The sequence below is a fragment of the Hippocampus bargibanti genome, linkage group LG04 (genome assembly GCF_051943395.1).
Source record: "Hippocampus bargibanti isolate YZ-2025 linkage group LG04, ASM5194339v1, whole genome shotgun sequence".
NCBI lineage: Eukaryota > Metazoa > Chordata > Actinopteri > Syngnathiformes > Syngnathidae > Hippocampus > Hippocampus bargibanti.
The window spans coordinates 20,812,956-20,840,757 of record NC_142737.1 but is presented as its reverse complement, the minus strand read 5'-3'; the positions used below and the strand labels follow the sequence as shown (position 1 = coordinate 20,840,757).

Sequence of the window (27,802 nt, the reverse complement as noted above, 5' to 3'; positions counted from 1 at the left end):
GGCGATAAGCGGGTTAATCACAGCACAATACATCCCAAAATACTGTACACACAACATCAACTGCACAGAGCTATTTAAATGTGTTATTTACAGGGGTAATGTTGATAAATTGATCATTTGAACCGGTGTGCAGAACCAGATATGTAGCTTTCATTGCATTTGTGAAATCAGTGCTAAATGTGTTCGACAGCTTCCTGCAACTGGCTTGACCATTAAACCGCAGCCACTATTAATAAGCCTCATAACTTTGCATCAAATAGTTGCTTGTCATTTGACCTCGCTCTGTCAGATGGCTATTCCGAAGACCAGTTGTTCAGCACACAAATAAATAGAAGCCATAGTAAAAAATAAATAAATGCTTAAATGTCACGGAACCCCGTAAACCACAACACTCAAACTGTTACAAAAGAAAATTGTAACTAAAGCTAAAAATGAGACAGGAGTGAGACAATTGTTAACTCCATTATTGAAATACATCCGAGATGTCCAGGAACTATAGTAGCATAGCAATATTTGTATGTACAATGAATTATGTTTCACATGATTTTTAAGTGTCCCCACATTAAAAAGATATTTAGGCCCAAGTATGGAAGAGAATTTGTACAATGTCATGAGGTTGGACTGGCACGCTGGATTGCCTTCCCCAGAAAATGAGCTCCCAAGCAAGAGTGGACTGACTGTAAACTCAGGTTTGTATAAAAATACTGCTTTCAAATATTTAAGGAACAAAATCAAAACAACCGAACAGTCAGTTACAAGGAGATTTTTTAAATATATACGTATACACACACACATATATATGTGTATATACTATATATATATGTATATAGTATATACACACATATATATACATATACACACACACACACACACATATATACACACACACACACACACACACACACATATACACACACACACACATACACACACATATATATATATATATATATATACACACACACACACACACACACACACACCTATATACGTATATATATGTATATATATATATACACACACACAACATATATAAAGAAACAAACATGTGAGTTCTTTCTGTCTTGCTCTGGTCCTCAGTCTGTTGATTTTAATTGTGACATTGTTTGAGATCTACTGCAGGCCTAGTATGAATAAAAAACATCCCAATTAAGTGCAAATTGTCATTCGATCTATTTGATTATTATGAACTAACTCGTCTTCTGCAGCAGTTTATCCTCTTTCAGTCTAAACGGGACGCTCACAGACATTTCGGCGAGGAACCTCTCGCAGCCCGCCTTGGTCACCTGCTTGCAGAAGCGGAGGTCAATCTGGCAGATGCTCCCGCAACGCTTGAAAAAGTTCAGGGAATGATCGGTGACCCGGTTACAAACTAGTTGGAGAAGAAAGAACACTAATGAGTGAATCAATATTTGTTGAAAATACAAAACAATCTGATATTTGACTGGTAGATTTCTGCTAATCTTGGTAAACTACATGAAGTCAAGTATTGCTGTACCTCAGAAATCCATTTATGTGATTCATTCTATTTTTTCCCGTGATTAGATGTCAAAAAGGCAAAGTCAGCGTTATTGTCAAATATGCTAATATGCATGACATACATCACAGATGAAATCACTGTCCTCTCGGACCCAGCATGCAAGGCATGTTGGTTTGATTGATTTGTTATTCATTTTTCTGTACTATGTTCACTTTGCCTCAATCTGCTTTTGTGTTTAAGATCGTTTTATGTGAAACTTCCCATTCGCATTCCCTGTGAACTTGTTATGTAAAAAAAAAAAGTACATACTGCACAGTACATACTTTGAATGTGAAAGTGCCAACCAAGATCTAACTCAAATGGACACATTTGGTAAAAATGATTAAAAGACCGACAGGCACATTTCGGGAACTACAAAATTGCAGGAATCTTAATTTATTTATTCATGTAGTTCCATTCAAACAGTGAAACTCCCATGCCGTGTACTGTATCGATACGAATAGGACACACCAGAGAATGAAATAATCCATTATTTTGTTTTAGATGTTTTTATGATTATGGCTTGTAGTTAATGAAAATGCCACATTTCTCATCTCAAGACCTCATCAAAAATTCTGATTAGAGAAATGAGGTCGGAATTGACATTCTGAATAGTACCTGTATTTAGCATAGTGCACAGTGAAATGAATCAATATTTTTCGAGAATATGCAAATTTTCCAAGTCGTGTATCTTTGAAGCTTCTAATTGTGGTCTGTAAGCGCATGCTATTATATAGCAGCTGAATATTTCATAAGAAAAGGGGAAAGATCGATCTGCGGGCCTCCCTGTTCTAAACAGGGCAACACTGTCTCCATTGTACTGCTCCATGCGTGTGAAACTTAATTGAGAGGTGTGAGCCAGCTAGTGGTCAAACTAGTGTAGCTAACAAGCCAGATCATCCTCCTTGGCTGCCCTCCTAACCTGACAAGTTGATTTCTGTGAGCGAGTCTCGAGTGGTTGTCCCCGCCGCTGTTAGCAGGTTGACTGACTGGTCGTTGACGTGGTTACAGTAGCTCAGGTCCAGCCGCGAAAGCAGAGGCATCTGGCGAATGATGAGCCGTAGGGATGTGTCAGTGATGTCTAGGCCCGCCAGACGCAGATCCTCCACATTCCGCAATTTGCAGCGGTTATCCAGCTGACCTGTCCATCAACAAGACGCACATAGATATGTTCAGTCACTCCAATTTACGGTACATGCTAAGGCGCAAGTTAGGAGGCATGGAAGTATGTCATATATGTGCAAGATGAAGCTCAGTCTCAAGTTTCAAGCAAGTCTGGGGTTACACTGGAGTGCAGTGGTCAGGAACTTCGGTCTCTCAAGAGTGTATCTTGCCTGTTTTGGAGTGCTTCCTACTTCAACACACCTGATTAAATTGACCACCATTGCTTCAGGCTTTGAAAGAGCTTTCTGACGAGGAACCAGAGTTACCTAGCTCTGCTGTAGAGGGTGAGGGGAGTTAAGAAAACATGTCAAGGCAAGTCGAAGATCAATTTCTAGCTCGTCCAGAGAAGTCAAGACTTTATGCTGAGTCACATTTTTCCATATACAGTACAGTCTTTACCACTTTGCGTTTCGACCAACTATGACGACATTGTTTGTTGCCTTTAATAACGTGTCTGTTGTGATACTCGCTGATATTTATTTATAGCCCAGCTCCATGACAGATTAAATTAGATGACAAAGATTATGTATCTCAAGAAAAGTGACGAGAAAAAATGGACTGGGATGACCCTTTGAAACAGGAGGCCCAAGCTAGGAGGTCAGATTAAAAAAAAAAAGAAGCAGTTTTCACCGACTGACTTAAAGGACAACCGACGTCACTTTTTTGTTTCTTAACGGACATTAGAAAAACGTTTTATAGCATCTAAAATACCCAAAACGCGCAGTATGATATTTTTATTCAAATGCAAAACACCAATAAAAATGAAAGTGTCCAAAATCTGCAAAAAATTGAGCTGCGAATTGGGCATTTTCAGAAAGTCCCGCCCCCAGGTTGTGTGCGTCACGCCAAGACGTCTTGCATTGCTGGAGAATCCAAACAATGGCTTCAGATTCTGAGAATATGCTTTCTTGTTACACATCCAGTTATGAATATGATTCAAGTAGTTCAGAAGTGGAAAGCATACATAATTTGCAATTGATTAAAGAATTTATTCCATGCTATTTTGAGGCAACATCGGGGGGGGGGGGGATCGATCACCAGAAAAGAGGCACAAATGGCGACCTCCTGTGGTCACCTCCGTTTCCACAGGCTGATAAATTCCTTATATGGAGCTTGGACGCCCTCTTTTGGAAGCTTTTGGGTGCAACACGGTTTTCAGACCAAACATGTACAGCAAAATACATTGACGTGATGGAAGGACTGCTACAATGTGTCTTTTTCCGGTTAGGGGCGTTCCTTTAGTGACATCACGTACGGACTCGTCACCAACTCAAAAACAAGACATCCTGAATATTCAGAGCGAGTCTTAAACGTAAAATATAGCTATATGCGGTAGAATCTTATTAAAATACACTCAGTAGAAGTCATTTGAAGCTATTTTACAAATTATGGACACAACTTGTCCGGAGACGTCGGTTGCCCTTTAAATCGATTATGGCGACCTCGCTGAGACATGGACAATGAATGGCAAAATATAATTGAAAAGAATATTAATGTACACGTATCTGGATTTATTATTTTGTTACAGCTGCAGCTGTTGTGAAAGAGCTCGATACATTAAAATGTAACTTTTGCGAAACAACGTGATGAGTACTGACTGCGTGAAGATACCCCATTATCTCACTGCATGAAGTTCTTTGGTGAAATGAGTGAAATATTTTGTACAGATTCCTTTTTAATTTTGACATAAAGATATATTTAGATAAATTTTTACTTTTTCAAATGTGATAATTAAACTACATTCTTGGATTGGTCCAGTTTGTGAGTTCGAAATTACCCGGCCTGTTGTCTGTGGGAGGTGACAGGAGATCTCTCATCTGTGCGTCCTTGAGCCCTTCCACCCACTGGACGTCCAACATTCGTAGTAGTGGGCAGCTTGAGGTGCAGAGTGCAGATACAGCCGCCCACGAACACCCTGATAACTTTAACACTCGCAGACCTAACAGAAGCAGCAATACTTTAGCACACTTGGGTAGAATAAAACAGCAAAAAGAAAAATACAGTAGTCCGTTTCTAAACATACAAACAGGAATGTCCGGTGATATGGTCGGTACCTGGCAATCTGTTAATAAGCCAGCTTAATTGTTTCTTGGAAATGTTGGTCCAGCTGAGGTCCAGATAGAGTGGCTGTCGCCGAATAATCCCGCTCAGCATGAGTGGCGTGATGGACGTGCAGCGGTTCAGGTCAATCTTTGTCCAGAGTCTTTTATCGCAACACCTGGCCACGAGAAACGGACAGTTGGGGTGATAAGTGGTGTGGATCCTAGATTCAACATTCACTAATTAGTGCATTTGATGAGTGTGTTAAACGTCTGGGAAACACGTGAACTGTAACAGGTTCGGCTTGACGTTTCTGGCACGTTGCAACAAAGAGATAGGATGATTCTGAACCATCAGAACCTCTTGGTAAAATGTCAGTGAAATTGGGAGAAGCATGCAGGTGTTTGTATATCGAGCTGGTTCCAGTTCAGCCATGTTTTTAACCAACCGGATAAGGTTTGGAGCAGAAAATGCCAGTTTAGACATTTGGTTTACGTCATATGGACCAAATGATGTCCCGTAGAACAAAACCTTTCTAGCGCATGTTGCTTATGTTTTCAATTGGCAACTAAAAAAAGAAAAAAAAGGGAATTCAATATTAGCTTGATTTTTCACATTTCCATTTGGGGATCAGATGAAAAATACATGATTGGCAAATGGGCCAACAGGCCAAAGGATTGGGTCTCATTTTACAGATTAATTTGACATATTTTCATAACCTGAAAGTTTGGTAAAGATAAAGAGCATGAGTACAGCAAGGTTAGCTTGGTTGCCATACCACAATCATTAAAATACAATACATAATAACGATACATCAGTCATATTATGTCAGGGGCAAATGTATTTGGAACCCTATTGTAATTGGCTTTGTGCTTTACATCTCAGACAGAAGATATAGTGTCCCATTGATGCAGTCAGAACCGGTTTATGAACGTTTCTTTTGGGCGTGGTCTATTTATTTACACGAGTCTTTATTTGGCCATGCTCTTCCAAACAGCCAATTTGGCGACAGTTTTTCGCACACCTTTACACAATGGTTGAAAAAAGGATGCTAGTAATGGCGGTGTTGAAGTGATTAAATGACTCAAAATGTACTTGTCCACATGAGGTGTTGCATGTGGGCACGAAACAGGTGTGAAAGTAACTGCTACATTTTTCTCCACAAGAGCAAAACATTTTCTTCCAGTAAATTCTTTCGACTAACTTTGTGACTCCTTTATTTGCTGTATATGACATCTGTGCATGTTAAGCACTTCGTTTCAGCTTCAGCTGTTGTCAAAGCACTAAATAAATCAATATGTATCGTGTATTGTATTGTATAAATACCACATTCTCATTCAAGACTGATGGCTCTTTCCTGACACTTGTGACTAAACGTTTGAATTGCACGAACACGACAAATTAAAACATCAAAATCTAACCACGTCCCGAGGCTTGTTTTTCAAATTTGTACTTCTGATCTGAGCAAAATAACTACAAATCTGTCATGTGGGTGTTTTTGTGTAGTATTCAAAAATAAAATGAGTTAATGCCTCATTTTTTTTAATTGCCAATTGAAAATGTAAACGTTGAAATTGATTTTGAAATCTTAGATGTGTCTGACAGTATCCCTCAGGCGTTGTCCAAACCGTAGCGACCCTGCCCATACTTTATTGCATGCTTAGCTGTGTTTTACATTTACCATCTGTTCCAGGTCTTGGAAACTCTCATGCAGCAGCAGAGTTCTTGATGTGTGAGGTGGTTGAATATCTTCATCCATAACTCACGCTGAAGGACATGCATTTTGCCATCTTTCAGAGGTAGTCTATCGGGAGGCGGGCTTATTGGCGGGGGCCGAATGACATGGCGCTCCATTTGGACACACTTGGGCGGCGAGCGCGGAGGCACCGGTCGGGTGGTTGGTGTGCTCCTGTTGAAGCCCAGCGGAGTGATCTGACTCGGGTAGAAGTGGCGCAGTTCCCAGGGGGTGCCATTCATCTCCTTGGCCTTAAGGTGGGACCTCTGCTCGCCAATGTCATTACTGTTACAGAACAACCTCTTGGGTTCTTCATTTTCAGACTCTGGCTCCACCTTAAGAGGCTGGCGGTTCTCATTGGCCAGGCAGTCCTCGGTTTTCTGAATTTCCTGGTTCAGTGCTTTGCTGAGTTCTCTGCTTAGCTCCTTGTTAGGTAAACGCCGTTTGCGCCGAGCTTTGGGCCGAGGGCCCTTTTCCTGGGTCTCGCTCCCCCCTTCACTGCTTGGGCCGGCTTGCGGAGAGCTGCAGTGGGATTGGTCGCTGTCCACCACAGGCGTTTTGAGAGAAGAATTCAAAAGGTCGTTCTTGTAGTCTCTGTCATCTGCCAGGTCCTCCACTCCGCCCAAACGGCCATTTCGCTCGACAAAACCCCGGAAATGAAGCTCCCTTCCATCGTCATCCTCCTCCTCATATGCATCATCCTCTTCCATCTTAATTTGCTGCAGTATTTTCGAAAAACAAGGTTCTTCTGATCTTTCCTACAAAAAAAAGACAGATGTTACTTTGCCTAAATGAGTGTGAAACTATTACTAAACATTATACCTGTGATTTATTTTGTCCTAAATTACAACAGTAACGCAAAGAAACATTGAAGCAATACTTGAATGTTTTGTTGACACTTAGTGGGAAGGCCCAATTTCTCTATTTGGGATGAAGGGACTCTTGACACCAACCTGCTTTCTTCCCCTGAAATCATCTTCCTCCTCCTCGTCAAAGAGCTTCCTCTTCTTCCTCAGCTTGTCCTCGAGGCGGGGTCGCGGGACGCTACCAGGTGACAACATGGGCGGCAGCCGGTGAAGAGGCTCCTCGGGTCGATGCCTGGGTGTCTCCTCCCTCCTCTTGACTGATGAAGATGCGTCCCCCTCCTCCTTCAATGACTTCTGTTCCCTCAGCAGAGAGCCAGGGAGGTTGGAGGCGTACTTGAACCCTGGCCCCCTTTTTTGCTTTAATACCAAAAGGGGTGAAACATGCGAGACAACTTTATACCTTTAGCCTAATGCTCCTCATACAATAAAGAGCCGCATTATTGTAATTATGATACCATATATAAAGACATATGGTACTATTAATAAAACAGCAAAAAATTAAAAAGCACATGCTCTCTATGATTGCATAACTTTTATTATTCTACTTTGTTGACTGTTTTGTTCAGCCAGGGGTTGGCAACCTCAAGTGTTGAAAGAACCATATTGGGCCCAAAAAATATGTCTGGAGCCTCAAAAAATGTAAAAACCTGATATAAAACTCATAATTGATGCAACGCATGTGGTATGTATCTATATTAGCCTACTATCAAAAGGACTAAGTTGTTTACAAATGCATAATGAGCCTTCATGATTAAATTCAATGTGGAGAATGACTCACTGTGTGACTACTCTGTCAAAAGATGCCGCCTCAGGTTTAACTTTATTACAATGTGAAAGAATTGCAGTCTGTTTCATTGCTTTAAAATTATAGAAATGCAATCAAGAAAGACGGTTCTTTATGCCAGTTACATGTTTTTTTCTCCTCAAATGCTCAAAAAATTGCATTAAGCGCGCTTGCATTTTGCAGAAATGCTTTTGAATCGTAATAGTCTCGTGTCGTTGTCAGAAGAGAACACAGAGAAAACAATGAGCGTTGCGACGTGAGAATTTGGACTGAGGATTGAATACTTGTCTTCGCAAACAACAGTGACATCATTAAAATGCATGTGCCATCTTGGAGGCAGTTTGCAAAACTCGTCTAACTCCAAATGTTTACAGCATTGGAAAACATTAAGAACATTTGTGTCGTTTGTTCTTCGACAAAAACCATATTACAACAAAAAATATATTCCCTTCCATTTTTTTCCATTTTCAAAGAAAGTTTGAAAATGCACCATTGACCCACTGGGTGGCGCTACAGAGCCATGTGCGTCTCCTGTGTTAAGCACTGTTACAGCTTCAGCTGTTGTGAAAGCACAATATAAATCAGAATGTATTGTATTGTTTTGTATGAGATTCATAGCACGTGCGTGTGCGCGCACGCGAGAGAGAGAAATAGAGAGAATAAATAGAGAAATACAGAATAAATAGAGAGAATAGAGAGAAATAGAGACACACACACACACACACACACACACACACACACACACACACACACACACACACACACACACACACACACACACAGAGAGAGAGAGAGAGAGAGAGAGAGAGAGAGAGAGAGAGAGAGAGAGAGAGAGAGAGAGAGAGAGAGAGAGAGAGAGAGAGAGAGAGAGAGAGAGAGAGAGAGAGAGAGAGAGAGAGAGAGAGAGAGAGAGAGAGAGAGAGAGAGAGAGAGAGAGAGAGAGAGAGAGAGAGAGAGAGAGAGAGAGAGAGAGAGAGAGAGAGAGAGAGAGAGAGAGAGAGAGAGAGAGAGAGAGAGAGAGAGAGAGAGAGAGAGAGAGAGAGAGAGAGAGAGAGAGAGAGAGAGAGAGAGAGAGAGAGAGAGAGAGAGAGAGAGAGAGAGAGAGAGAGAGAGAGAGAGAGAGAGAGAGAGAGAGAGAGAGAGAGAGAGAGAGAGAGAGAGAGAGAGAGAGAGAGATCTCAAGATGCCTCTTCCCAATATATTTGTACTCACTTTTCCACTCTTTCCAGCATGGTTGCATTTAGGGCATTCCCAGCAGTTTGGCAGCTCGTCATTCACAACGCCAGAAGCATCACTTATCTAACGGGTCAGCAAGAAATAATGCAACATTAAAATGACAATAGTTTTAATGGTGTCCCACATACAGAATGCTTTGACACAAGGAAGAGAAAGTGAGCGCGATGAAGGTCCAAGTTAAACCTCAGTCATTATTAATATATTATATTTATCAATAATAATATTATATACATGTATTATATTTGGGGAAAAACATCATTCATTGAAGGTGGGCCGTTTAGTCTAGTGCACTATGTATGAAATAAGTATGAAAATACACCATTCAGCAGAATGTGAAATTTGTGTAAAAAAGAAGCGCTTGTGCGGTTAAAGCAGTGGCTCTTAAGCTTGTTAGAAATACCAAACCCAACCAGTTCATTCACACATTAACCTCCATGGCAGAGGCTCCTTCGAACCCCTCAGATGAAACCCAGGTTAAAGTGTTACAGCTGGAAAGAACTACCATTGATATACAACACCAAAATGGGATTGCACAGTAAAAAAAAAAGTCTGCACTGAATGCACAGCTTGAGCAAGGATACACTGGCGGCAAACTCTTGTATTCAATGTATAAATGACTGCTTGACATAATTTTGCTTGAATGTTAGTACAGTAAATACTGCATTTGCATAATTTTCACAACCCGTTTCAACTTTAGAGACAGGCTGCAGAGTAGGTTTCAGTTGAGTTTTAAACCATTTGATGATATCACACTCACAAGACATGAGATGCAAACACGTTTTTCATGTTCAAGAACTTTCAGTCAAAACCACTGAGTCACTCCCGTGTGTTGACCGTGAGACGACCTGGCATTTCTAGCATAAGACTAAACTCCTGAATCACCAGATGACTGATTTGACCGAGTGGGAGTGTACATTCACAGGCTATGTCTCTGTACCTTGAGGCAGTTGGGATGGACAATTTCATTGCAGATAGAACATTCCATTAACATGAAGTTGAATTTGTCCTCTTCTTCCTCCAGTGTATCTTCCTTCCCAGCCTCCTTACACACCACACACACGGCTGTGTGGGGCAAAACAGGCTGCGATGGAAGAAAATATATTTAGAAATTAATACAGTAAAGTCTCGTTATATCGATATCGGTTATATTGATAGTACTGCTTATTACGATACTATTTCTATGAACTCAAGGAGAAAATTACATGCCCGCAGGATCGGATATATCGATAGTCCGGTTATATCGATAGTTTTAAGGTTTTGAAAATTAGAAAGTAGAAAAGTATGTTTTATGGGGACCTGGGAACAGATTATTCTCATTATAATAGTTTCCTATGGGAAATTATTTTTTGTGATACACACTTTTCACCTTACACACCCTGTCTGGGAACCAATTAAGTTCGTAAGCCAAGGTATCACTGTACACATATTTCCTTGCCACTTATTAATGGTGGTGGGTGACTTAACCCCCCCGCCCCCAGTCAATGTTATACATTCCATTTGAAAAAACAAAACAAGCAACAACGAAATAAAGTAATTAAAAATAAAAACAGGCAACTCACTGCGATGCACTGCCTCATAATGCAGGATTGTTTCATGCGGCCTGGACCACCAAACTTCTTCATGTCCTTGCAAAAGTGACACTCCCCACACTCTGTCCGCATGCATGCCTCACACTTTCGGCAACGCGTTCTCCTCCGTCTGGCTCCTGATGAGCTACGACTGGATGGTAGTTTAACAGCCGAAGGTGTTGCCATCTTGGGCTTCGGACGATTGGCTGCACGCTGCTGCAAGAGTAAGAAAAAACAAGAGATTTTATATACACGCACGCATATATATACACATACAGTATATATATACCGTATTTTCACGACCAAAGGGCGCACCGTGTGAAAAGGCGCAGTGTCATTTATGTGTGCCATTTCTGTATTTAACATACACACTGGGCGCACCGGATGAAAGAACGCAAGTTTTATATACCGGTACATATCCTCTACTGCCATACGTACGTCCGCCTCACAACAACACACAGGCATACAAGTGTATGTATAGTGTGTGTGTGTGTATATATATATATATATATATATATATATATATATATATATATATATATATACAGTAAAGTCTCGTTATATCGATATCGGTTATAGCGATAGTACCGCTTATTACGATATTATTTTCGTTTCCCTTGCACATTTCTAGTCTTTTTATGTATAATTAGTACCGTTTAGTACGATACCCGGTTGTTACGATAATCCGGTTATTACGGTGCTCCTTTTCATCCCCCGCCGGCCATTTTTGTTGTTTACATCGATATATCCGTCGCGCCATTGGTCAACTTGGTCAGTGTCTTGTTACGTGAGCCGCCATCGGTCGCGCCATTGGTCGACTTGGTCAGGTGACTTGGTTACGTGCCCAGCACTCGTGTAGCAGAGCCATTTTCATTTTCAGACGCTAGCTCGTGTGTAGCAGACGAGATTAAAGTGTTTGTGTTAAAAGGTAAAAATGGGAAGCAGAAGAAGATTGATGACTTTTTTAAATTGTATACATAATACAGTAAGATGTAAGCGTTGCGGTTTCCCTGTTGTGTTATGTACATGCCCACTGTACTGTATATGAATGCAATCGTTTTTTGCAACAATGTTTCTTGTTTTGTCTGCTGAAGCGCGATGATTTTGAAAATTATTAACATTCCATACTGTGTATTAAAGGACAGCCGATGTCACTTTTTATTCAAATGCAAATAAAAATGACTTCACGCCAAGGCGTCTTGCATTGCTTGTGAATCCAAACAATGGCTTCAGATTCGGATAATATGCTTTCTTGTTACACATCCAGTTATGAATATGTTTGAAATACACTGTAGTTCTGAAGATTAAAGCATACATGTTTACAATCATTAAAGAATTATACGTGCCATTTTGAGGCAACATTGGGGGAACAAAAAAGGGAGCTCATGGCCAGCTCCGTTTCTTATATGGCGCTTGGCTGCCCTCTTTTGGCGGCTTTTGTTTAATGCAGTTCGGCGCAGGATTGGATATATCGATAGTCCCGGTTATATCGATATTTTTTCGGACTCCCTTGGGTATCGATATAACGAGACTTTACTGTATATATAATGCATATATATATAATGCATATATATATATATATATATATATATATATATATACACACACACACGGTAAAGTTTCACGGTAAAGTTTCTTACTGCTTATTACGACACTATTTTCATTTCCCGTGCACATTTCTAGTCTTTTTATGTATAATTAGTTCCGTTTAGTACGATTCGTGTTTTTTACGATAATCCGGTTACTACGGTGCTCTTTTTCATCTCCCGCCGGCCATTTTGCTATGTTTATATCGATAAACGCCATCGGTCGCGCCATCGGCCTCGCCATTGGTCGACTTGGTCACGTGAGTTTGTTACGTGACCGGCTCCCGTGTAGCAGAGCCATTTCCATTTTCAGACGCTAGCTCGTGTGTAGCAGACGAGATTGAAGTGTTTGTGTTAAAAGGTAAAAATGGGAAGCAGAAGAAGATCGATGACTTTTTTAAATTGCATACATAATACAGTAAGATCTAAGCGTTGCAGTTTCCCTGTTGTGTTATGTACATGCCCACTGTACTGTATATGAATGCAATCGTTTTTTGCAACAATGTTTCTTGTTTTGTCTGTAGAAGCGTGATTTTGAAAATTACCATACATTCCATACTGTGTATTAAAGGACAACCGATGTCACTTTTTATTCAAATGCAAAACACCAATAAAAATGACTTCACGCCAAGACGTCTTGCATTGCTTGTGAATCCAAACAATGGCTTCAGATTTGGATAATATGCTTTCTTGTTACACATCCAGTTATGAATATGATTCAAATACACTGTAGAGCACAGGTGTCAAAGTCAAGGCCCGCGGGCCAAATCCGGCTCACCACATCATTTTTTTTGGCCCGCGAAAGCAAATGAAACTTGTTAAATTCCATGATGATTGCTAAAATCTGAGCCAAAATTTCACATTTTTGGATGTCAACCACAATAAAAGTAATTATTCTTGACTTCAGATTTGAAAATGAGTTATTCATTAATTTGCTGTGTGCTCTATATGTAATATTTGAAGGGATTTAAACATTCTAATGGGTTCCCCAAATTCATAACGGCCCTCGAGAGGAAACCATAACTACAATGTGGCCCGCGGCAAAAAAATGACTTTGACACCCCTGCTGTAGAGGAAAGCATACATGTTTTCAATCGATTAAAGAATGATATGTGCCATTTTGAGGCAACATTCGGGGAGCATCTCTCACCCAAAAAAAAAGAGGCACAAAATGGCGAGCTCATGGCAAGCTCCGTTTCTTATATGGCGCTTGGTTGCCCTCTTTTGGCGGCTTTTGTTAATGCAGTTCGGCGAAGGACAGATATATCGACAGTACGGTTATATCGACATTTTTTCTAACTCTGAGAATATCGATATAACGAGACTTTTATATATATATATATATATATATATATATATATATATATATATATATATATATATATACCTCTTGCAAACACCTCTTGCAAACTGTACATTCTAACTGAAATTTCTAAAAATGACCACGCAAAACTATTTGTTAGCGATATTCCGTATTTTAACTGAAAGAAGCCTACTATTATCCTCAAAGCAGATGTATCGCGTGGCGATTGAGTGACTCAGCAAAACAATTTAGACTTTCAAAAAAGGCATAGCAAAAACGAAACCGTGACACACACCAGTCAACTACCATTTCCATGTGCATTTCTATAATCTCTTTTAATACCCCTCTGGTTGCTATGGGAAGATGGGAAATGACTGAAGGGGGGAAAAAGACAAATCACAGGCCATTACACAGACTCCTTTTCCAACTGGAGATGTTACCTAGGCAACACGCTCGCCTTTCTGCTGGTGGATACGATTATTAAGGACTGCATGGATGCATGAAAAATGCTATTGCAGAGATTTATGTTTTACGCAAGGCATTGAATGGTATACTTGTTATTACTGTAATGATTGTAATTACAGTTCTTGGAAATGGGTGGCATTGAAAAGCCGGGGAAACCATTTAGTCATCTCTATAACTGACTTTTACAGATCACTATTTGTCACTCGGCGAAACTTATCAAAGGCTCTCGTGAAAAAAATTAAGGCATTAAACTGCTTCAGCAGGTTCGCCGTGCAATTGTCTGAAAAAGTGAGCCAGTTTGCCAACACCGGAAAACAAAACTCTGTTTTTCCAATGTTGGCAAAGTGGCCAAAAGTTGTCTTGTCAAGCTGACTGTCAAGACATTCCAGGTTAAGGACAACCAAGCATTGTGTTTGGCTGCCACTGTAAAGCAAGAGCAAATCCCGTCATTTGACTGAAACAAAGGTTATTTTTGCTACCTTGATTATCAAGCGAAAACTTCATGTTGAACACAAACAATTCATATTTAGCCGCAGTAGTATTTTGCATGGTGGACTTTTGTTTACATATGTGCAGAAAGTTAAAATAACCCTCCAAAAACACAGCTGCTTCTTTTTCCTATGATTACATTTGTATTTACACATCCAAAAATCCAATCATTTTATTTTATGCTTATTAATGAGGACAAGGTCGTAGTGGATGTGACAGTGGAATGGATGGAGTGAATAGTTTTAAAATGGCAAATGATGCTTTGATATGTTCCAATGAAATACTGTATCTGAATCACCTTTAACCCACATCACAAAAGCAACACTGGTTAATATCTTAGGGCAAATATGAGTTGAGGGTCATGGGGTCTTGTTTTTTGCTGCAGTAATATTACACTGCATAGTAATTGTCACTCATTATTTTTGTTGTTGGTGGTGGTGACCTTAATATTCTTTACGTCGCTAATATAATTACACACTATGGCAAAATGGGGCACGGGTGATACCGTGAAATACAAACGGTTTGTTTAGGAACAGAGATAATCATTGGGAAATTTACCTGACGATGCTTGAAAAAAAGGACTGCATTATTTGTACACTGTATATCCTTATTACTAGGAGTCAAGCACCCTCACTGAACGGTATTTTGCAACAAAACATGTGAACTATACTTTTTCTGAGCTCAAACACTTTGTGATGTGGCCATGATGTAATGGCATTTCCATTTTAACACTGGGTTACTGTCCAATCAGACTCATCTGAAATCCGCCTCTGTGTTGTGGGCATGTACAGTGTGCAAATGTGATTTGTTCTCTGAGCACCCCCCCCCCCCCCCCCCCCCCCCCCCCCCCCGACCCTAATGAGGATAAAGCGGTACCAAAAATGGATGTATGCTATCTGAAGAGACAATAACCAGTTTAATTTACCAAATGCACTTTATAAATAGTTATTTTTTCAAGAATCAATATTTCAAGTAGAAGAGTAATATGTAGGCTATGTTCATTTATCTCTAATCACAGCAACGTGTAGTATGGAATACGGAAAGAAGCATACCATCCCAGCCTTTGCATTATGCATTATGTAAACCACAAAAACTCGTTTTGATGAGTTGTTAACACACTCAACCTGCTTCATGTTTGAGGAGAGAAGCCAATAAATGCCATGCACACACACTTTTGCCACTGTTTCAAAACAGGTTTGTCCTCTCACTAGAGTACACTTGCAGTGGGAACACCTCAGCAGGCAGGTACCATCCACTCTACAAGGAGCTGCAGCGTTGCAACTTGTTCGGGGAGGCATGGGGGTCACTCGGTTCTATTTGGACCGGTGTTCTCCGTGCAACAGAAGGAGACACACTTCATTGTTCCCTCTCCCCATCCCCCTTCCTTGGCCCCTGCTTTGAGAACATTTGGCCGGCAGCCTTCTTAAAGACACTGAAACTTAAGGAAGTGGGTAAACTGAACAGTTTTGCAGGAGGAAAACGCGCCTCGCAAATCGTTTGGAAAGCCAGTGAACACTAGCAGGAAGCTATTGTGGTTCAGGGTCGAAATGTCACAATCCGTATGAAACTTGTGCGGTTGCATTTAGAGATGGACAGTACAAAATGGATCAGTTGTGGTAGCAGATAGACGGTGACCAAAGAGAACATTGTGTTTTGACGCGCTGAGTTTTTGCTTGATCAACTGTACGGGTTCGCTGAACTAAAAATCAAAGTATGCGTTGGCTATTGCGGGTACAAATAAATCTCGTCAATAAATAAGGGTTCTGAGCACATATTTGTCCTTTCGATTCGCCAGGACGGCGCAGTAAAGCTCATGGATACAACAGTGTGCTCAGGTAATGGGGAGGGGGTGAGGGGTAGCATTAAACACAGCTCTCGTAACAATACTATTTTAATACGATGCTTACATTTACATTCAGATCACATATCAATGTGTGCTAAGGTCACACTTCGGTTAATTCATCAGCTCTGACCTGTTCGGAGTCTGAATCATATTCCTCATCGTCTCCACTCAATGACAAGGCCATGGCTCCGCGTTCATCGTTGGTGAAAAGCAGAAAAATCTAACATGGCTGAACAAGACTCGAGAGGACATAGCTCGCTCCCGCTGCCCCTCCTCCTTCCTATCACACCGAACACCAGCCAGCTGGCAGTGTACTATGTTGTGTTCAATACATATATAAAAAGTAGGAAATAGTTCCTCTTAAGGAAATCCAACAAAATATACAAAAAAAAAAAAAATAATACTAAGCACGCGTCTTTCAAAAAAATAGGGTCGTTAAATATGTGCCACTGATTTTGTTTGTGTATTCATTCACGGGAGTATTTTTATAGCAACCTGAAAGCACCTCACATTCACAGGGCCGAATTGGCCAATGTCCTCACCGAGGACCATGTATGTAGCGTTTAACAGAAAAAACGGAAATGAGGACAAGTCATCGTCAAAGATTGTACAGCATAAAGACGCGTCAGTTCTGTTTTGATATCCAGTTTCAGTGGTGTCATTTATTTACTTGCAGCACTTAATGTACCAGTAGAATCAGAGGTCATCAGAGATAATAACAATGTTAACCTTACGTTTGAGTGCCTTAAATCAAAGAAATACATTTATTATTATACGATGAGCTGCATGTCATCACAAGTGCAATTTGAGTTGATACAACTCTTTATTATGTTGCCCTTTCACCGCAGCTGCAGCTGAACGTTGAAATACGTATTCACTTATCTGTGTTGAATATTGTCACGTTCTGGTTGGCGACCAACGGGTGGCGCTGTCGGCCCCGCCTGCAGCTGCACAGGTGTTTGTCGTTCCAGTCAGTCGCAGTTAAAAGGACTCCCGGCACCACCATTCGGTGTCGGGTCATTGTATGCGTTTGCTTCACCCTGTGAAGTTTGTTTCATCTTGGCAGATTTTTAATCATGGTTTTGTTTGATACTTTGTAATGTTCTGTTCAGATGACTTTGATGTCTGAGATTTTGTTCCTGCTGACTTGATTTTAATACAATTTGTCAAATACCTGTACACCCTGCTGCTCCCTCTTGCCTGGCTTTTTGGGGATTCACAACCATCACCACCTTGCAAACCGACACATATCAGAGTACCACAGTGATTTGAGTCTTGTATTTGTTATCGAACCATTTCCTATACATGTGAGTTGAGGCCTGTCCTTTTTGACTTTGGGTATGAGGTGGGCTCTACCCTGGATTGATCCTGAGTAACTCACCAGGCACAAGAGAACCATTCACGCCCCCCATTGATAATTTAGAGAAGGGGTGTCAAACTAATTTTTTGCCGCGGTCCCCATTGTAGTTACGATTTCCTCTCGAGGGCCGTTATGAATTTGGGGAAACCATTAGAATGTTTCATCTCCTCCACATATTACATACAGAACGCAGAACAAATTAATGAATAACTAGCTTTCACATCTGAAATCAAGAATAATGACTGTTATTGTGGTTTTCATACGACAATTCTAATTTTAGGTTCCGACTTTAGCAAGCATCATGGCACTTGACATGCTTGATTTACCTTCGCGGGCCTAATAAAATGATGCGGCGGGCCATATTTGGCTCCTGGGCCTTAACTTTGAGACCTGTGATTTAGAGTTTTCAATTAACATCACGTATGTTTTTGCTCAAAATTCACAATACTTTTTGGAACAACGGACAAGGATGAAAGACCCACACTTTGAATTTCTGTTTGTGGTGAAATGACGGAAAAGAGATGCCCATTTAAAGGTAAAGATCAGAGCATTGTCATCAAATGGTGAGTAGTTTTACTTTACTTGAATGTTATAAAGGTAGATAAGGAGACTTGGTGGTGGAATGAGGAGGTGCAGAAGTGTATACAGAGAAAGAGGTTAGCAAAGAAGAAGTGGGACACTGAGAGGACGGACGAGAGTAGACAGCAGTACAAGGAGATGCAGCGCACGGTTAAAGTAAAGGTGGCAAAGGCCAAACAAGAGGCCTACAATGACTTGTATGCTCGGCTGGACGGAAAGGAAGGCGAGACTGATCTGTGCAGGCTGGCGAGACAGAGAGACAAAGATGGTAAGGACCTGCAGCAGGTTTGGGTGATTAAGGATAGAGATGGCAATGTATTAACAGGTGCCAGTAGTGTGATGGCAAGATGGAAAGAGTACTTTGAAGAATTGATGAATGAGGAAAATGAGAAGGAACAAAGAGTAGAAGACGTGACTGGGGTGGAGCAAGACGTAGCAAACATTAGCAAGGATGAAGTGAGGAGGGCGCCGAAGAGGATGAAGGGGGGAAAAGCACTCGGGCCTGATGATTTACCAAGCGAGGTATGGAAGTGTCTTGGAGAGGTGGCGGTGGTGGTGTTTCTGACTGGGTTATTCAACAACATCTTAGATGGTGAACAGATGCCTGAAGAATGGAGACGAAGTGTACTCATGCCCATTTTAAGTACAAAGGAGATGTGCAGAGTTGTACTAACTACAGAGGAATAAAGTTGATGAGCCATACAATGAAACTGCGAAAGAGTAGTTGAAGCAAGACTAAGAGCAGAATTGAACATTTGTGAGCAGCAGTATGGCTTCATGCCAAAAAAGAGTATGACAGATGCAGTGTTTGCTTTAAGAATGCTGAGAGAAGTACAGAGAAAGTCAGAAGGAATTGCATTGTGTCTCTGTAGATCTGGAGAAAGTGTACGACAGGGTGCCCAGAGAAGAGCTGTGGCATTGCATGAGGAAGTCTGGAGTGACGGAAAAGTACGTCAAAGCGGTGCAAGACATGTATCATGATCATGATCATGATCATGATCATGATTTAAAGCAGATTCTTTACTTACAGACAGTGTATTGTAGGTGTTCAAATACCTGACATGTTTCGGCGTATACTTCCGCCTTGTCTGTAAGTAAAGAATCTGCTTTAAATTAGATATCAAGTAGACAGGATGAACTTAGTACAACGATGTATCATGACTGTAAGATAGTTGTGAGGTGTGCTGTCGGTGTGACGGAGGAATTCAAGGTGGAGGTGGGACTCCACCAGGGGTCAGCTCTAAGCCCCTTCTCATTTGCTATGGTGATGGACAGGCTGACAGACGATGTCAGACAAAAATCTCCTTGGACCATGATGTTTGCAGATGACATTGTGATCTGAAGTGAGAACGGGGAACAGGTGGCGGAGAAACTAGAGATGTGGAGATATGCGCTGGAAAGGAGAGGAATGAAGATCAGTCGCAGCAAGACAGAATACATGTGTGTGAGTGAGAGGGATCCAAGTGCAAGAGTGATGCTACAGGGAGAAGAGATAAAGAAGGTGGAGGATTTTTGAAGTACTTGGGGTCAACTGTCCAGAGCAATGGAGAGTGTGGAAAAGAGGTGAAGAAGCGTGTCCAGGCAGGCTGGTGCGGCTGGAGAAAAAATGTCAGGTGTGATGTGTGATAGGAGGGTTTCAGCTAGGATGAAAGGAAAAGTGTATAAAACAGTGGTGAGACCAGCCATGATGTTTGGACTGGAGACAGCGCCATTGAAGAAAAGACAGGAAGCAGAGCTGGAGGTAGCAGAGCTGAAGATATAGAGGTTTTCTTTGGGAGTGACCAGGTTGGATAGGATCAGGAATGAGTACATTAGAGGGACAACTCTATTAGAGGCTTTGGAGAGAAAGTCAGAGAGGCCAGACTGAGATGGTTTGGACATGTCCAGAGGAGAGAGAGTGACTATATTGGGAGAAGGATGCTGAGCCTTGAACTGCCAGGCAGGAGACAGAGAGGAAGACCGAAGAGGAGGTTTATGGATGTGGTCAAAGAGGACATAAAGGTAGCTGGTGTGAGAGAAGAGGATGCACAAAACCGGAATAGATAGAGGACATTGATTCGCTGTGGCGACCCCTGAAGGGAAAAGCCGAAAGGAACAGAAGAAGAAGATTGTTATTATTGTTATTGTTAAAACATTCAACTTCCATACAGGAGGTTGAATGTTTTTGTGTTTGGGTTTAATTTGAGCCAAGGCTCTTACAGTGAGGTAGACATACTGACAACTATCCTGTTTTATTACAAAATTTCAGAATATAAATTGATTGGTGCTGTTTGGCAATCTAAATAAAAAGTCTTTCAAAATGACAATTTGCATTCATTTTTTTTGTTTATTGCATTACCTTGGTAATTTAAGTAAACGCTTTGTCAAAATGACAATTTGCAATTAGTTTTGTAGGAACGCGGAAGAGGAATTGTGAAACATTTGCATTATTACTTTTCGAGTTCAGACAATCCAAAGATTTTTAATTTGACTGATTTAATTTTTTACATAATGTATTCAGCCGGAGTACCCGCAGAAAACCCACACAGGCCTGAGGAGAACATGCAAACAGGAAGGCCGGGGTGGGATTTGAACCCACAGCATCTGCACTGTGAAGTCAGCCTGCTAGCCAACCACTTGTCTACCGGGCTGCCACTGCATGCATTGCAATACAGGAAAAACACCAAACAAAACAAACTCCACAGAGGGCAGCCAGAGCTGGGATTGAACCCCGTACCTCCGCACTTTGACGTTGATGTGCTAACCACTGGGTTACCGGGCTGCCCCATTTATTTATATGATTATTTTTCAAGGATCAAGTTTCACCTTGCCATGTGCTGTGCAATGTCCTGCCGTGTCGAACACTAATCCATCCAGTGGTTCTTAAACTTGGTTTGATCAAACCCGAGGGGTTCGGTGAGTCGGTCTCAGGGGTTCGGTGGATCCTCCGCCGCAGAGGTCCACCCCTCAGTCCCGTCTGCAGTTAGTGGGCACAGTCTTTGAAAGAAGTGTTCGGTGAATGAGCATTGGAACTGGTGGGGTTCGGTGCCTCCAACAAGATTAAGAACCACTGCACTAATCTGTTCGGGAGCTTCAGAACCACTTGTGTTGGCCAATGTGACAAAGACAACTGTGGAACGGATTCTTTCACCAATCTAATTTCAAATTAATCCTTATGATGCCAGCATGATTGGCCGTTTTTCTGTCCTGTGATTGATTGGTCAGATTAAAACAGCGAACAAAAGCAAAGGCCGTTTGAAGCCATTCATGTACATTTATATGATGCAGTGTATTTAATTAATTTGAGTTTTAGTCCTGATTGGTAATGATCGTTACTGTTATTACGACATTATTGTGTGCATCAAGAAGTGAGTTAAATTGGCTGAAAGCCCAGGTATCAAGTAGCTTTTCAACATGTTACACCACTTCCAAATTCAACCACAATATTAAAAACACAGAAAAATGTTTTAATCAAGAAAATTAACAACAATATGTTTTTTTGGTAAATGTAAAGTCTCATTAAATTTTGTATAAGATCCGTCACTTCACTAACAGAAGCGCCTTTTACTTTTCCCAGCAGCTCGGACACATGGGTAGCCATTACCCTTCGCGGACGCTAGGGGTCCGTCTTTTTCAGCTATGGTCGGTACTGCATTGAATTGTGGGTACAGGAGCTCATGTTTCTGACAGTCAGCTGTTGCAGGAAAGTTTTGTCATGGCCAGATAGCTCTCTCATTTTCCTCTCTGTGTTCCCCTTCTTGCACTCTCTTCTGCGACCACTCGTTTTCCTTCCGCCTTTTCTGTGTGCTGTGTTTAACGTACAAGACAGGCAACTCCAATTCTACGTCCGACGAAAACTTCGAAGCTTTACGGAATGAGTTTGAACGAACATTCCATGCAGGCTCTGTCATGGAGAAAATTGTACTTGAGCCGGGCCAAACTGAAAGCTACCAGCCGCACTTCGGCTCTTTTGTCGGGATTCGCGATGGTAAGTTATTTTAGCGTCTCTGCTTTCTGGAAAACGAATATGTTTCCACTGCACACGAGTGTTTTCAAGGTCTTGTTGCTGTGCGGTGCTCCTCCCCGACTAAATACTTTCGCAATGACCTCATTCGTCTTTGTGTGAATGTAATTACTATGAAACAGTTTGAAACAAAAAGGTCTCGCTATCTGAAATTTCCAAGTGACTTGATTTCACAAACATCGCCAAGTAAACAGCTGTTCCGGGGTGCACGCATGGCCGACCCACGTACCCTTGTTTTGTTTTTATATGGAAGTACTATAGTAAACAGAGTGAAGTGATTATGAATAATTTCCCGAATTATATGTTCACTGAATATACTGTACAGTATATTGAGCAGGAAGGTGACGATTAAGTAAGCCCCAAAGATGCACATTACTGCACGGAAGTTCGAACATCCGTGGAGTAATGTGCATCTTTCTTCTTGTCATATTAAAAATGTCCTTTCATCCTGTGTGAATACCCATGTACCATTACACTGTTTAAATTCAATGTGTTTTTGATTGTGAAATAAACAGACCCACTCATAATACAACTAATACATCACTTTAGGAGAATAGAATAAGGAAGGCTTGAAACAAATGTTGTTTGTTGTTTTTTTTCTGTATTGCAATGAATGCAGTGGCAGCCCGGTAGGCAACTGGTTGGTTAGCAGGCCGACTTTACAGTGAGTTCAAATCCTACTCCGGCCTCCCTGCGTGGAGCTTCCATCTTCTTTTCCGACCTGCATGGGTTTTCTGCAGGTCCTTCGGTTTCCTCCCACATCCCAAAAACATGTATTCCAGCCTGATTGAACATTCTAAATTGTCCCTAGATGTGAGTGTTAGAGTGAGTGTTTTTTTGTCTCTGTGTGCCCTGCAATTGGGTGGCAACCAATTCCACCTAGTGGCCGAAGACGGCTGGGGTAGGCTCCAGCACCCACTGCAAGCCCTCATGAGGTTTAAGAGGTCCGGAAGATGAATGAATGAATGAAATAATTTTAATTTAATAACAACATTTTTTGAATTACGGAAACTCGACTACTAGAACGACCATCATGGCCTCATGCCTGTTCATACTTGGACTATGTTATTCTTGTTATTTCTTGTTTCTTCTTGTTTCTTTATGTTATTCTGTTATTTCTTGTTTCTGTCTTGTTTTTATTTTTTGTTATTTAATTCTATGTTATTCTTCTATGGACCAATGTCATTCTTGAGCTCTCAATTCTTTTTTTCAAGTACAAAATGATCATGTACATTTGTGACATTCGAGCCACTTTCATGTTCATTTTGACATTTACATCATTGAAGCCTTACATGTTTTGAACACTTGGAAACCTTCAATGAGCATTACCTTTTTCTCTTTATATTTATTTTATGTTACTTTAAAAGTTTTGGGACTTTTCTCCACTAATCTGAGATCAGAAGGATAGTATTTCATTCATTCATTCATTCGTTTCTCTTCCTGATCGCTCTATCCACATGAGGGGCACGGGGGTGCTGTCGCCTATCCCAGGCGTCTTCGGGCTCTAGGCAGACGACACCCTGAATTGGTTGCCAGCCAATCGCTGAGACAAACAACACTTACACTTTGGGACAATTTCGAGTGTTCAATCAGCCTGCCATGCATGTCTTTGGAATGTGGGAGGAAACCGGAGAAAACCCATGCGAGCCCGCGGAGAACATGCAAACTTCACACTGGGAGGCCGGAGCAGATCTTGAAGTCACAACCCCTGCGATGTGAAGCCAGTGTGCTAACCACTCGACTACCGGACCGCCTTGTATTTTATTCAATGTGCGATGGTATGATGAAAAATTATTTGGATCTTGTCGTCCTTGAAATTTGAGCAAAGGAAATTTTCAATTAGCTGATTGCATATAGCGTAATTGGCCAGAATAAAATGAGGACAAAAATGTACTTTAGCTGTATTGTGCAATACGAGTCATGAAGTTATGTATGACACATAAACACATAAAGTAAATAATCTCAATTATATTATCAAACGAACAAATATCCATTTATCATTTACCATATAGATCATGTATTTAAATTTAAGACAAACACAACTGAAAAAACACATTATGGGTTTATTATTTTTTTAAACATCATCATTATTCCTTAATGCAATGTATGTATTTATTTATTTATTTATTTGTTTGTTTGTTTATTTATTTATTTTTACCCCAGGTTGCCATGGTGGAGGTACAGCTGGAAAGTGACTATACTTATCCTCCAGGGTTGCTGATTGCCTTCAGTGCCTGCACGACAGTACTAGTCGCAGTGCACCTCTTTGCACTCATGATTAGCACCTGTATCCTCCCTAATCTTGAGGCGGTCAGCAATGTTCATAACCTCAACTCAGTGAATGAGTCACCCCATGAGCGTATGCACCGGCACATTGAATTGGCCTGGGCTTTTTCAACTGTCATCGGTACCCTTCTCTTCCTCACAGAGGTGATGCTCCTCTGCTGGGTCAAATTTTTGCCTCTGAAAAGCAACACGGAAAAAAATGGCACCATAAGTTCTGGCCAAGCGGCAGCCATCGCTTCCACTTGTATCATGGTCCCTTTTGGCCTGGTTTTTATTGTATTTGCTGTTCACTTTTACCGCACACTGGTCAGTCACAAAACTGACCGGCAGATCCGAGAGCTGGAGCAAGTTATTCGGCTGCAGAACCAACTGGACCACAGGACGGAAAATGATGACCTGAAGGCTGTTGACCATTTCGCTTGATTAATTTGCTTGCTTGCAGGAGCATGGGACACTCGGCAGTGGTTTTTGCTGTGAAGCTAATTTTTGTGGACAATGCTTATATAGTCATTTTCCTCATCCAAGCACGGAAGGGAGCTTGATTTCCCGTGGACATTATTTTTGCACATTATTTTAATATGAAAAACATGAGACATGTTACATTAGTTCTGAAGCTTTGATAAGAACTCCCCATATAATATTGAACATGCCAAACACACATGGAGGAATTTATGTGGTCATTAACATCAACATAATACCTTTATTGATATGGAGGAAATATTCACAGTTTGGCATTATCGAAAATTATTTAGGAATTTGTTGTTGGGCTGCTTGTTATCAACACAGAACATTTCTGGCAGCACAAAAACGGTTTGAAGCAAATCGGCGTATTCACATTGTTACACATATGAAATTGCGGATGCACACATGCCACCTATTCACAAAATGTATTGGAAATTGGTGGCCTAGTTTCTGTAAAAACCTGCTCACGCATAACCCATCAACAGAGAAGAAGATACTTCTCATCATGATGCATGTTTTAGTTGAACTCATTGGAATTGTGTCCTTTACTGCATATGCAAAATTATTGAGTGTTGATAATCAAGATGACATTTCTGTGGATGATGTATCAGTATGTCATTTTGTTGTTGTATTTTTTATTTCATGGTGGGTGGAGTTTGTGTTATTTTTGGATTTAGGTGACACGGCCTCAATTGTCAATTCAGATTGTTAAATTTTAATTATTATCCAAGCTTCATTTTAAAATGTGTTCTTAAACTGTTGGAAACTGCTGATATGTGGATGGATCCACACGTGACCATGTCTCTCTCTCTCTCTCTCTCTCTCTCTCTCTCTCTCTCTCTCTCTCTCTCTCTCTCTCTCTCTCTCTCTCTCTCTCTCTCTCTCTCTCTCTCTCTCTCTCTCTCTCTCTCTCTCTATCTATCTATCTATCTATCTATCTATCTATCTATCTATCTATCTATCTATCAACTTGAAAATGTTGATAGTTTCCATACATTCGCATGCTCACATGTTGCAAATTATGTTTGATGTGGAATGTACACTATTTTCCTATGGTGGCACATGTTGAATTATATTAATGTGTTTTCTTGTGTTCTTTTCTTTGGGCACCAAGCCTCTGGTTATGCTGAAATGAGTCATGTAATAATACATACATGCTGGTATGCAAATATGAATATCACTTACTGGGTCATGTCACATGACAATCTTGGGCAAAGAGCCTCTCAGCCCATCTCCTGTGACTTGTTTAGAACAGATAATTGCTCTGTTCCATAGGTTGACTTTTGTGGTTTATTTATTCAACTGATTGTATTGTGGTGGTTTATACAGTTTCCTTGAATGTATACTATGTAGTGCGCAGTGATGTACGGTGAGGTTCATGGCTGGTGAGGCACTGACGTCATCACAGTCAGATTTACAAACATGAACTCTACAGAGTAGCTTATTCACCATTTGATTGGCAACAGTTAACATGTTTTCTTTCAAATGTCATGTCAGCATTCTTCATATAAACTGTAGCATAGAAAAAAAGAATTAAAAAAAACCTGATTATTGTGTTACCTTTACTAATAAATGGAGTCCATGTGTCGCTCCTTCTGAAGAAAGGCATTGATAACCTCTTTGTAGAAGCCTTCCTTATGTCTGTGTAAGCTCTCAGTCATACAGGAGTGGTCCATCGATGAGAAGGTTTCAGTTCGCTGACGAAGCCTCTTGGATAGGAGGCGAAACATTCGAAACATTGTACAGATGACGGCTGAAGAAACCTTCTCATCGAAAGCCTTCCTTATCTTTCTTCAGTTTTAAAAGTCTCTCTATATGTTTCAATTTAGATATGTAATCCTCCATTCTGAAAATAAGGCCAAGCAACACGAAAAAATAACTGGATGGTTGCACTTAACTTGCTAACTGTTTACTGTCGCTTGCTCTCACTAATTCTATTATTCTGCAGCCAAGGAGGCGCAAGAAGAATCTGTAATCCCCAGCGCCCCCTGTCATGAGGCAGGAAAACTGTGTGCCTCACCTACGCACACTGTAGTACAGTGTTTATAATGTACAGTGACTCTATATCCACCAGCTAAAGTGTAGAAATTTTGTTCATATACTAAAAGTTTTGGAACACTATAATAGCGATATGCGGATGGACAGCAATGCGCTCTCACTGCAAAGCAAGCCAGAATAGTTAGAATAGTCATTGCGCAATCCATGGTGAGGCTCCGCCGGCTGTTGCCTCACCGCTCGTCTCTACTTAGTATTTTAACGGTAAATGTGAAAATTCAGCGATTTTGAAAAAAAAAATCCAAAAGTGGTGAAGTTAAATGGAAAAGAACTTTAAAGTACAAATCACTAAATAAATATAACTATTTAATTTATTTTTTCATTTGATATTTCAAAGATGACAGGTGAGGCACTGCCTCCCCTGCCTCCCTTGACTGCACGTCACTGGTAGTGCAGCAAATCTGCTGTGTTTTACCAAGTTGTTGTTTGTCAATTTCAAAATAAAATACATTTTGTGTT

At 40.8% G+C, this 27,802-nt stretch overlaps 2 protein-coding genes across 4 annotated transcripts; one reads left to right on the top strand and one right to left on the bottom strand.

Annotated features, from left to right (window-relative positions):
• Nucleotides 1–944: 944 nt before the first annotated feature.
• On the bottom strand, nucleotides 945–16,888 carry kdm2ba (lysine (K)-specific demethylase 2Ba). 3 transcript variants are annotated; one of them, XM_088994648.1, is made up of 10 exons: nucleotides 16,729–16,871; nucleotides 10,904–11,125; nucleotides 10,282–10,425; nucleotides 9,321–9,407; nucleotides 7,412–7,690; nucleotides 6,405–7,216; nucleotides 4,738–4,901; nucleotides 4,461–4,622; nucleotides 2,442–2,660; nucleotides 945–1,372 (listed from the first exon to the last, which is right to left on the bottom strand). In XM_088994648.1, the coding sequence occupies exons 1-10, from the start codon at nucleotides 16,780–16,782 to the stop codon at nucleotides 1,191–1,193; spliced, it is 2,325 nt and encodes a 774-aa protein (XP_088850774.1). In that variant the 5' UTR covers nucleotides 16,783–16,871; the 3' UTR covers nucleotides 945–1,190. The 3 variants fall into 3 exon arrangements, with proteins under 3 accessions (XP_088850774.1, XP_088850773.1, XP_088850775.1); XM_088994647.1 differs by having other exon boundaries at nucleotides 946–1,372; nucleotides 10,904–11,128; nucleotides 16,729–16,888; XM_088994649.1 differs by having other exon boundaries at nucleotides 946–1,372; nucleotides 7,412–7,681; nucleotides 10,904–11,128; nucleotides 16,729–16,888.
• Nucleotides 16,889–22,197: 5,309 nt separating this feature from the next.
• On the top strand, nucleotides 22,198–27,802 carry LOC148899417 (calcium release-activated calcium channel protein 1-like). Its single transcript, XM_088994646.1, has 2 exons — nucleotides 22,198–22,504; nucleotides 24,704–27,802. The coding sequence occupies exons 1-2, from the start codon at nucleotides 22,391–22,393 to the stop codon at nucleotides 25,247–25,249; spliced, it is 660 nt and encodes a 219-aa protein (XP_088850772.1). The 5' UTR covers nucleotides 22,198–22,390; the 3' UTR covers nucleotides 25,250–27,802.